We start from the raw sequence: 12,249 nt of genomic DNA on the forward strand, positions 1-12,249 counted from the left end.
AGGTTTCATCCCCAGTACCTCAAGAATAAATGAAGGGCACTTCAGTGGTGCTTAAACTGCAGACTGCACACACCTGAAGTAAGAATGGACAAGTGGCAGAGCTGGCATCACCCAGGAACAAGCACAGATCCGGAGTTCCAGGAGAATGGGGAGGTTTATCGTGTTATCTAAATGATAAGGACCAAGAGAATGTCGGGAAGAACATATTCCAAGCATAGGCGTCTTCTAGAAGCCATGAAATGAAAAGGACTTATACTCTGATGCAGGAATTCCAGCGTGCCCTTATAGGATCAGCAGGTTTACCTTGCACACACAGCAGTTTCGGAACTGCCGGACAGTGAGGCCGGAGATTTGAGTGTGACAGAAGACGAAAGGGCCATAGTTGGGCTTGATAGGAATTTTCAGCAGGCGCCAAGAAATCGGCGCAACAGTGACACCAGGGCCTGGTGGGAGCGCCACTACTGTGGGTCTAGCTGGAGCATCCTTTGGAACCTGCATGAGGATACAGGATCATGCATTTTTTTTCTAAAACATGGTTTCTCACTACCGGGCGGGACTAGGCGTGCGTGGCTCTTCCCGAAGCCCCCAGCGCGAGAATTCCCTCCAATCTCGAGAGAGCAGCAGCGGCAGCGGCCGGTGCGCGTGCGTGCGCCGTCGGTTCTGGAACGCGACCGCTGAGGAGCCTGGCGCCATGTTGGCCCGGAGGGGTACCAGGGGAAGCGCTTGAGGCGGCGGGCTCGGAGCGGAGCGGGGGCCGACAGGGCCGGCCGGCAGGAGCCCGCCCCTCGCGCCTTCGGATCATGAGCCGAGCAGAGGCCATCGAGGTCGCGGTGGCGGGGCAGGTGCCCTGGCGGCGCGGGAGCTAGAGATGATGCCATTTACGGTGACCACCCAAGGAGCACAACAGCCAGCTCCCGCCCCAAAGCAGTACGGCATATCGTCCCCCATCAGCCTGGCCGCCCCCAAGGACACAGACCTCGAACTCACCCAGAAGCTGATCGAGACCCTCCAGCCCTTCGGGGTGTTTGAAGAGGAAGAGGAACTGCAGCGCAGGATTTTAATTTTGCAGAAATTAAATAATCTGGTGAAGGAATGGATCCGAGAAATCAGTGAAAGCAGGAATCTTCCACAAGCTGTAATTGAGAATGTTGGGGGGAAAATTTTTACGTTTGGTTCTTACCGACTAGGAGTACACACGAAAGGTGCCGATATCGATGCATTGTGCGTTGCACCAAGACATGTGGATCGAAATGACTTTTTTACCTCCTTCTATGACAAATTGAAACTACAGGAAGAAGTAAAAGACTTAAGAGCTGTTGAAGAGGCCTTTGTGCCGGTTATCAAACTGTGTTTTGATGGAATAGAGATTGATATTTTGTTCGCAAGATTAGCATTGCAGACTATTCCGGAAGATTTGGACCTACGAGATGATAGTCTGCTTAAAAATTTAGATATTAGGTGCATAAGAAGCCTTAATGGTTGCCGGGTAACTGATGAAATTTTACATCTAGTACCAAACATTGACAGCTTCAGGTTAACACTGAGAGCCATCAAATTATGGGCCAAATGCCACAATATCTATTCCAATATATTGGGTTTTCTTGGAGGTGTTTCCTGGGCTATGCTAGTAGCAAGAACTTGCCAGCTTTATCCAAATGCAATAGCATCCACTCTAGTACGTAAATTTTTCTTGGTGTTTTCTGAGTGGGAATGGCCAAATCCAGTGTTGTTAAAAGAACCAGAAGAACGAAATCTTAACTTGCCTGTGTGGGACCCAAGAGTGAATCCCAGTGACAGGTACCATCTCATGCCTATAATTACACCAGCATACCCACAACAGAACTCCACATACAATGTGTCTGTTTCAACTCGGATGGTCATGATTGAGGAGTTTAAGCAAGGGCTCGCCATCACACATGAAATTTTGCTGAATAAAGCAGAATGGTCCAAACTTTTTGAAGCTCCAAGCTTTTTTCAAAAATACAAGCATTATATTGTACTTCTGGCAAGTGCACCAACAGAAAAACAACATTTAGAGTGGGTGGGCTTGGTGGAATCAAAGATCCGAATCCTGGTAGGGAGTCTGGAAAAGAATGAATTCATTACTCTGGCACATGTGAATCCCCAGTCATTCCCAGCACCAAAAGAAAATGTTGACAAGGAAGAATTTCGTACCATGTGGGTGATTGGGTTAGTGTTGAAGAAGCCAGAAAATTCTGAAATTCTCAGTATTGATCTCACCTATGATATTCAGTCTTTCACAGATACAGTTTACAGACAAGCAATAAATAGCAAGATGTTTGAGATGGATATGAAAATTGCTGCAATGCATTTAAGAAGAAAGGAACTTCATCAGCTACTTCCAAATCATGTTCTTCAGAAAAAGGAAACACATTTAACAGAAAGTGTAAGATTGACAGCTGGGAGTGACAGCAGCCTTCTCTTGTCTGTGGACAGTGAAAACGGCATATCTGCACCTTCACCTACTGGCACTATAAAGACAGGCCCACTGACTGGAAACCCTCAGGGCAGGCACAGTCCTGTTCTGGCTGTTATGACAGCATCAGTGACCAACATACAGTTTCCTGAAGTTTCCTTGCAGCATGTGAGTCCCATTGAAAGCTCGGGAATTGCCCTGGGCGAAAGCATTCCTCCAATTCCCTCACCGTCTACCATTTCTCCACCACCTAAACCTACAATGACCAGAGTGGTTTCTTCAACACATCTGGTAAACCATCCGTCTAGACCTTCAGGAAATACAGCAACGAACATACCCAATCCTATACTGGGAATCTAGAAGACATTCTCATCCGATAAGAAGAAAGGAACAAGAAACCCAACAGAAGGGAAGAAACCAGATAGACAAGTACAGCTCAGACACTATTCAGACAGAAGCTTCTCTGTTGGCCTCTCAGGAACCACCTGGGAACAGATAAGCCCAATATCCCTGTTTTTCCTAGAGATCCTATTCCTTTTATTGAGAGTTCAATAAAACAGATCAAATGGATAGAAACTGCCTCAAAGGCCCTTACACAAATTCTTGCAAATTCATCTTGTTGCTTTCAGATGTTAAAGGAAAATGAGGGAACCAGTCTAGATGTGACTCAAAATAGATTCATACTCGGTTGGTAACTTTCTTTCCTGGCCTCATCTTGAATCGAATTCCAGATTAGCATTCAAAATCAGAAGTACTTTTACACATGCCTCAGATTGTCAACATGTCACTAGCAGTTCTAATTTCAAAGGACTGCTATTCAAAAAGAGAAAAATCCCTTCCAGCTGTATTCATTTCTATCCATGACTGACGTTAGTATTGGATTTATGTTTGGTCCAACATAAACTATCAGAACCCCTCATTTTAGTGATGCACTTTATGGTAATTTTTCCATTAGGAGTAGAACTAATTTTTGGCTTTCTATTTTGATGAATTTTCATGTTTTTTTCCTCCCTGAAAAGGTTTCTTTATTAATCTTAAAATTGCATGCTGTTTTTTGTAGTAATATATCTCAGTTCTCAGGAGGTGGCTGCACCTTTAAAATGGAATGTCAACTCCTTGGGCATTTATTTGACAACAAAACCATAATTACTAAGTATTTGGTTTCTGTGAGACATGATCAAGAAATGGTATATGAGTTTTATCTAGAATTTTTGGGAGAATGTGTAATCAGGGATGAGGTATTTCCTCAGTTCCACATTCTTTTGTCCTTAATCATTTGTCCTCAAACAAAAAACCTTTTGCCTTCATCCTCTTATTTTTGCAATAAGCATGTATGCATGTTATATCTTAAAAATCCAGAATATTAATAACCAAACCATGATGTGAATCCAAAAGTTCTGTGACCATATGGCACAAAACACCAGATTCTGAATCCATGGCTAATATCTCAGGAAAACTTGGGTCAGTGTTCTGTCTGAAACATACTGCTGATCGCTGTCTCTTGATCACCGGAGATGTGAGATTTTTCTGTATCACAGAACATCTACACTGGAAGAAAACTGGTTTCCAGTTTTAAATATGTAGGCAAAAAGACATTTTTACTCCAAGAACCTTAAGCTATGTTTTATTTCTTAATGCAGTACCAGAATTTATCAGATTGTGTGTGTACAGTCATACAGAATAATTTTCACAAAGCACTCGACACCTAGTCGGCTTTCTACTCTTTCCAAATATTAGGAATACACAAAGTTAAAAGGCTGATTCTCAATAAAGCAACAGAATCCCCATAAGTAGGAACCATGAGGACCAATGGCTATTGTTGAGTGATAGCTTAATCTTCTTAATCTAGACACAGCAAACAGATTCTCCAAGCAGCCGATTTGTTTCTTCCCATCCCTCTAAGACTTTGTTCTTTTCTGTTCTGCCCATTTTCTCCCATGTCAAACCAAAATTGTTTACCCTAGAATATTCTAGAATTGTCTTTCTAGAATAATTTTCAGTGTTGGAATATAGTCTTTTCCCTTTTAAGCTATGCAGTGATTGAGACCTTCTGATACCTCGACTACCGAATCTCTTTCACACCTTCGCCCTGTGCGAGTTCACCTTGCCCTCCCACCAGCATAATAAGGTCGGTGAAAAGCACAAGGCTTCACATTTCAGATAGCCATGCCATGGTGTCTGGTTGAGATTGCCAGGCACAAATTTGGTCTCCTCATTTTGTTTACACATTGGAAAATTTTGTTTGTTAAATGTTTTGTGTAACTATATCTCTCCTTTTTAAAACCAAGCTGGAAACTTGGGACTTTCAAAGTCTAGTTTTTATTACGTGAATACCAGACTATTTTTTCATGTGATGTGCGTAGTGTCTCCTGCCTGGAGTTTGCTGTTATGTGGTATCTGTACTCCTTGTATTTTCGAGCACTATTTTGAAAGCAGATAATGTATTTCTCCATTACAAACACAATAAAAATAAATGCCAAACAACCTGGAACTATAACACTGACCAAATGTTTAAGTCTGATGTAAGAATTCAGATGTTCTCCTTTATTTTTATTTTTGCTTTTTTATAGGTCTGGGGATGGAACCCAAGGCCGTGTATGCACAAGGCTAGTGCTCTACCATTGAGCTGTTTCCCCGGGCCCAGAACTTCTTCACTGGTCTGAAGAAGGTGGTGGGGCTGGTGACTTTTCCGACTTTATGGAGAGCTCAGGGTGTAGTTCCTGTGGAGGACACGCAAAGGGTTCAAATGTCAACTCCTGTCAGGAAAAACTTTGAAAGGGAAGACGGGAAGTGAGGCATGGTGATAATACCTGTAAGTACAGCCCTTGAGGTGATGAGGAAGATGATGACTGGAGCTTGGGAGTTGGGGACCCGTCTGTTTATTGAGACCTGAAGGAGTGTGATGGGGAGTGGGGGATAGATCGCATAAGTGAATGTTGTCATGGAGGAGGAGCCACAGCTGCATAAGTGAAGATTGTCAGTGTGGAGGAGAGGAGTATCTAGGAGAAGAGGAGTATCTAGGAGGAGGAGGAGCTGCAGCCAAATGGAGATGATCATCAGTATGGGGTGGGGGAACCGTTGCTGAGGTTGAAGAACTGTACTCAGAATGTGAGGACATGAAAATTCAAACATGAACTGCAAGTGAGAAGAAACTGGCATGGTGACAGGGACAGGAAGGGCCCCAAAATTATGTTGGAAGAGACCATGATAGGAAAGTGGGGTGCTTTATGACATGCTTTCCCCAGATTTCTTAGCCCCAAAGGAAAATAGCGAACAAAACTTAACAGATTTCAAAGAATGCCATTATTGCACAACATTTAAAATCAGTGTTTAATTAACACCAAGCCTATGGGCAGCCTAGTGTCATGGCTGCTGAACTTTTCCTCGGAAGGGCTGGTAGTGAATAGTTCCAGCTTTGGGAAGCCGTATGGTTTCTGTCACAACCACTTAACTGCCCTGCAGAGCGAAGAGACCGCTAACACAGCAGCAGATGGCTTGGGCTGGATTTATCACTCTCCCTATCCCCAGCAAGTTCGTCACGATAATCCGATGAATAAGATAGACCCCTCTTATTCAACAGCTGGCCAATGCACACCATCCTCAGGTAACTACTGGACATGTGTAAAACTCCGTGATAAGTCAGAAAGTAAGAGTCAACCTGCTTCTAAATATTAACATATGACTACGGTATTATAAGTTAGAAATCAGTAATTAGCCAGGGCTGGCAAGGTGGCTCAGAAGGTAAAGGCACTTGCTGTCAAAGCCTTATGATTCTTGTTCGGTCCCTGGAATCTACTGTGGAAGCAGAGATCAGACTCCCTCTGTATCTGTGTTCTAACTGGTTCAAGTGTACCCACATTCACACACACACATCTCTCTCTCTACCTACCCCAGACACACACACAAATAAGAAAAAAATTAAAGCAGGTGTGGTGATGTATGCCTCTGATCCCCACACTCAAGGTGGAGATAGGAGGATCCAGAGTTCGAGACCAGCTTGGGCTACAGACTGAGCTCTTCTCAATAAACAGCTACAATAGGCAGTAGCATGGGCATTTCACTGAAGGCCCACACATGAAGTTCTACTTTTTTTTACTCTCAGAGATCTCGGCATCACAATGTGGGTGCTGATATGCTTCATCTTGGTGATTGATCCACTTCCCCGAGGACTCTACACACCCTCTTGTTATCAGCAGTGAGCTATTAAAAAACAATACTTTCCTTTAAATGGCGTAGTGTCAGAAAAGTCCAAGACTCTTGTCTGATAGTAACCAAGAGACAAGTGCACTCTTGATAGGTGATAGCCAAGCTAGAAACAGTGCGCAGAACAGCCAGTGGGGAAGGACTAGGGAGTCCACCTTCTCAGAGTAAGAACCGAAATATATGACATCAAACAAGTCATGGCTTCATGCACTCCTGTGAAGATAAAGATGGATGGTCATGCTGAGGAAGAAAGCAAATCCTCCCAAAATATGTAAAGTGTGATGTGATTTATGTAAGGTTTAAATATGGTGTAAAGCAGAAGAACTCAGAGTTTCACCGTGTAACATGGCTGGTGCCTTGATTCTTTCCCAGAATCCCAACACTCAGGAAGCTGAAGCAAAAGATCCCAAAAGATTCCAAGCTCAAAGCCATCCTGGGCAGTTTTAGCAAGCTGCAGGGCACACCTTACCCAGACCCTGTCTCAAAACAGACCAAAGATCAAATTGTAGTCATTTCTTTCTGCTTGCTGGGATAAAATACCTTACAAAGCAATCCAAGGGAGAAAAGGGATATTTTGGCTTCCGGTTCAAAAGGAAGGCATGGAGGCAGGAGCAGGAGGCAGGTAAGCACACTTCATCGACAGAAAATAGAGACCTGTGAATGTAAACTGCTACTTGGCTCCCTTTCTCCATGTCTACAGTCCAAGATCTCAGCCAGGGAATGGTGCCGCCCACAGTGGGCAGGTCTTCCCACCTCGCTTAACACAAGATCAGGGGCCCATCTTCCAGGTGACACACAGTGACCATCAGAGGTATTAGTGCAATTAAAAATGTCAGTAAAACTTGAGCTGGTTGCCTTTTGTGAGGAGGGTGGGAGAGCAGCAGATCGCAGGGGCCGTGTTTATGGTGGGCAGTAGGTGCAACAGGGTTTTGTTGTGTTTTAATCTCAGGAGTTGCGAACACCCCCTTGTGTGGAATGTTTTGTGGTTAGAGATGCAGCTCTTGAAGGTGCTGCTTTGCAGGCCCTTTGCAGATGAGCTAAGAGGAGCGGCCGCTCTTGAAGGTGCTGCTTTGCAGGCCCTTTGCAGATGAGCTAAGAGGAGCGGCAGGCCAGGGAATCAATCACTGGAGTTGATACAGGTCTGGATCTCTTCACATACTAGGTGCTACATCCAGGACTGCTCGGGTGGATCCCCCAACCCCAGAGCCCTAGGCTGTTCCTGCTTCAGACCCACGTCCCTGGTTCACGCCCTTCCTCTTCAGGTTGCTAAGGGCAGGGTGATTTGGGGAAAAGCCAGAGATCTCCATGTATTAGTTAAGGAAGAGTTTATTTGGGCTCTCAAGTGCAGGGACAGTCCATTATGGCAGGGCGGTTATGACAATGAGAGAAGACCTAACTGTGGCAGCAGGAACAGGAGGCAGCTGCTCACCTTGTATTCAGTCAGGAAGCAGAGAGAGATGAATGTCGGCGCTCGGCTTGCTCTCTCCTTTTTACCCAGCCCTGGAGTAGAGTTGCCCTTATCTGAGGTAGGCCTTTCCCGCTCAGTTAAACATCTCGGGGATCTCCCTCACAGACTCAGAAGTATGTCTCTTAAGTGGCTCCGAATCCAGCTGCAGTGAAGCTTAACCATCACTCTCTCCACTCGGGTGTCCCCCTCCCCCCAAGCATATCCCAGCAAGAGCGTCCCTCATTCTTCATCAATTGGAACTTACACATGGCCAGCCTGTCTGCACTAGGCACAGGAAAATGGTGTCCCCAGGAGTGCAGGGGTTATAGTGTAAGGAATGAGTGCTGAAAGGCATGACACCTTCTCCATGTCACAACACACAAAAGTTTGAAGTCCAAGAGCACTTTTAAATACAGCTTTCCCAAGGGCCCAGCATCTTCAGGCCTGTAGGGCCACTGTATTAATCCCCCACATTCTCAGAGTATTTGGCTTTCTTTCTGTTTTTGAAAGGCTCGTCTAGGGCTTGCGGAGGGGCTCAGTGTGTAAAGTGCTTGCTGTGCAGACCCCTAGCACCCATGTAGAAGCTATGTGTTGGCGACATGTGTCTAGAATCCCCCTGAGGCTCACTGGCTAGCAGTCTAACTGGATTAGTGAGCTCCAGGTTTAGCGAGAACCCATGTTTCAGAACATAAAAAGAGCAGCTGTGGAGGATACTGATGATTGACCTCTGGCCTTCACTTGCACACGCAAGTATACACACACAGCCTCAAGTGTTTGCTTGTGGCAGTTATCACTCGGGTAATTTCTCTTTGAGTGAATCTAGCATTTATTATTCTGTGTGTGACGTGGCACATGGGAGGTCAGGACAGCTCTAGCCGGTTCTCTCCTTCCGCTCTGTGGGTTCAGGAGACTGAACTCAGGTCAGCAGGCTCAGCAGCAGGTCTCTTACCTGCTAACGCATCCCACCAGTCCATCGGGTGTATTTATAATGGAAGGACTCTCTTTTGCCATACAACTGACCACAATCATGAAATGACATCATCTTCTCAGGTCTCTCTCATATTCAAGGCTGGGGTCATTGGGTGACCACAATCCAACCCAGGACCCTAGTGATCCAGACCTGTGCTCCACGTGCAAGATGCACTCACCCTACCTCAAGGTCATCCAGTACCATCAGTTTAAGCCCTAAATCTCACCATCCCTAAATCTCACCATCTTTTTTTTTATTTTTTTTTATTTTTCGAGACAGGGTTTCTCCGTAGCTTTTGGTTCCTGTCCTGGAACTAGCTCTTGTAGACCAGGCTGGCCTCGAACTCACAGAGATCCGCCTGCCTCTGCCTCCCGAGTGCTGGGATTAAAGGCGTGCGCCACCACCGCCCGGCAAATCTCACCATCTTAATCAGTTTAATGAGATGTGGCTGAGGGCTCTGGGTAAAACCCATAAAGTGCAGTTCTTTGTTTTTATGAGACAGAGTCCCTGTAGCTCTGGATGCCCTGGAACTTACTCTGTAGTCCAGGCTGGCCTCCATCTCACAGAGATCCTTCTGTCTCTACCTCCTGGGTGCCGAGCGCCGACATTCATCTCTCTCTGCTTCCTGAGTGCGCCCACAAGTTCCGCCCTTGAAGTGAAATTCTTAGGGAGTGCAGCAAATTCTCCAGCCCCTTTGGCACAGTTTTTTTACCATTCTGTGGACCTTCGAAATTCAAACTGCTTGCTCAAAACCCCAGCCTGCAGTGGAAACAGACAGGCACAAGTAACTGTCAGCAAGGGCCAGGTGGGAGGTGGAACAGGTTACAGGTCCCACGTGATTGTCAAATTCAGCTAGACAGACTCCAGTCATGGTTCTTGTGTGAAGTTTCCAGGGCTGGGGATAACCTCTTGACCTTGCCCCCTGCATCCCTCATGACAGCCACCCGGTGGGCCCTCCATTCTATTCTGGGACACCCATCCGTTTTGGTGACAGATAGCGTGTTTGTCAACTAGGATCCTGTCAGGTTCTGTTTATTGCGTACCCTCTGACCTGTTCAGTCCTGGCCATCTCCACTGATAGAGTTTTCTCAAGAGCCATGGGATTTCCTGGGAATTCACTGCACTGCACAAACGCCACGCCCACACACATTTCTGAGCTCATTCCTTCTGTGTTTAGCCTCTACAAGCAAACAATGCTCTTAAGTTTCCTTGAGTTCCTCTGGTCTGAGAAAATCCGTGGGAACCCCTCCATCCCTTGAAAGAGTCTCCTGTGAGGTTGAGTACTCTGAAGCGCTTTATTTTTTAAGATTTATTTATTCTTATTTTATATCTATAGATGTTTTGCCTGTGTGTACATGCACTATGTGAATGCCTGGTGCCAACTGAGACCAGAGGGGGTATCAGATCCCCTAGAGCTGGAGGTACAGGCAGTTGGAGTCATCTGATGTTGGGTGCTGGACACTGAACTCAGGTCCTCTGCAAGAGCAGCCAGTGCTCTTAACTGCTGAGCCCTCTCCAGCCCTGACTGAGAACTGTGAAATGTTTGTTTACACATTTTTCTGTGTTGGATGAAGATGGAATGTGGGGCCTTGTGCCTGCTGTAGCACTGACATTCATCCCTAGCCATGCCTTTGGTCTTTTTATGTTTCTCCAGTTTCATTACAGGCATGTCCACACCCTCACTGGGCTTCTCTGTGCCATATTTGTTTGGGACAGTCTTTTTTCTGATTTTGTCTTCTTCTTCTTCTTCTTCTTCTTCTTCTTCTTCTTCCTCTTCCTCTTCCTCTTCCTCTTCCTCTTCCCCCTCCTCCTCTTCTTCCTCTTCCTCCTTCCCCCTTTTTTGTTGTTGTTTTTTGAGACAGGGTTTCTCTATGTAGCTTTGGAGCCTATTCTGGAACTAGCTCTGTAGACCAGGCTGGCCTCGAACTCACAGAGGTCCGCCTGCCTCTGCTTCCTAAGTGCTGGGATTGAAGGTATGTGCCACCACCACCTGGTAGTTTCCTCTTTCCTTTTCCCTCACTGCAAGCAGCAGGCGGAAACCTGGTAGCACCTTTCACACTGTGCCTAGAAAGTTCCTCAGCTGTGCACTTGGGTCACCACTAACAAATCCACTTTCCACCATGGGCTCCCTTCCCTCTCTCTTCTTCTGCCTCCTCCCCTCCCCTTCCTCCCCTCCTTTTTCCCCTTCTCATCCTTCTCTTTCCTTTTCTTAGTCCCTCTCCTTCCCTTTTTCCCTTCCTCTGCCTCTTCCCCTCCCCCGTTTCCCTCCCTTTCTCATTTCCTCCTTCTCTGTCTCCCTTTCTCTTACTTTTTCTTCCTTTGGCTGCTGGGGATTAAACCTAGAGCCTCACATACTCTCTCTGCCCCAAGCTGTGCTCCAACTCTCAGGACTCAGTTCAGTGAGCCCCCAGCCTGGACCTGTGAAGGACTTCCTTCCTGCAATTTCTGTCCCACCCCATCACCCCACACCCCCGGACTTTACTGGCAGCATTGTTGGTCTCCATTTCTGAGGTCTGCTTGCTTTTCCCATTCTCAGAGCTACCAGCAAGATCTTCACTGTCCCATCTCCACTGACTGCCTGTTGGGTAGGGCGGGCCTTTCCTTTCCCGCTCCTCAAGCTTCTAGCCTCCACCCGACTTCCAGCACCCTCCTGCATGCATGTACTTGTTACAGCTGCACGTGGTTTCTGCATACTAACATGTCTGTAATTATTCTTGATGGTGAAAACACCAGCTTGAGACTACATGTTCTTCCCTTGGTGGAGTCGGGGCACAGGCTCACCCCTGCCCCACCCAGGTCACACAGGGCCAGGTCAGTACAGGTGTTGGTGGGGGACTTAACTTTCCTGCTGTTTGGAGGCCTATGTCCATCTCTATTCATGGACTTTCTACATCCTCTCTCTCTCTCCATCCTTCCCCACACCTTCTTTATGGAGCTCCCCGACTTCTCCCCTGCGACCTGCTGAAGAAACCCCCGCAGATAAGAAGGAACACGTGTGACAAGGACCAGACTGTAGTCCACATTTTAAGATCCACAGATAAGTGGGCTTGATTTATTAGCAAAGTCTCCTCCTGTGCTCCATGACCCAGGAGTGACCTCAGCAGGGACATGGACCCTCTGAGGATGCTGCCAAGTGAGAATCCCGCCCCCCCCACACCTCCCATGCCACATGTGGCTCTTTGTTGTTGTTAT

The 12,249-nt window shown here is 46.4% G+C and overlaps 2 protein-coding genes across 4 annotated transcripts in view; both read left to right on the top strand.

The window, feature by feature from the left end:
• Positions 1-12,249, top strand: part of LOC121444369 (ras-associating and dilute domain-containing protein) — a 70,881-nt gene that overhangs the window by 19,454 nt on the left and 39,178 nt on the right. The gene's annotated exons all lie outside the window — the stretch shown is intronic.
• On the top strand, positions 869-2,797 carry LOC121444392 (poly(A) polymerase beta-like). The gene has a single exon (XM_041646210.1). It carries the CDS (start codon positions 869-871, stop codon positions 2,795-2,797), a length of 1,929 nt encoding a protein of 642 aa, XP_041502144.1.

The sequence above is a fragment of the Microtus oregoni genome, unplaced genomic scaffold (assembly GCF_018167655.1).
Source record: "Microtus oregoni isolate MIOR12 unplaced genomic scaffold, Mior012 000003F_ref0000135, whole genome shotgun sequence".
Lineage (NCBI taxonomy): Eukaryota > Metazoa > Chordata > Mammalia > Rodentia > Cricetidae > Microtus > Microtus oregoni.

What these genes read in the sequence shown, in the direction of transcription:
- LOC121444392 (XM_041646210.1), top strand. Translation starts at nt 869, where the DNA reads ATGATGCCATTTACGGTGACCACCCAAGGAGCACAACAGCCAGCTCCC.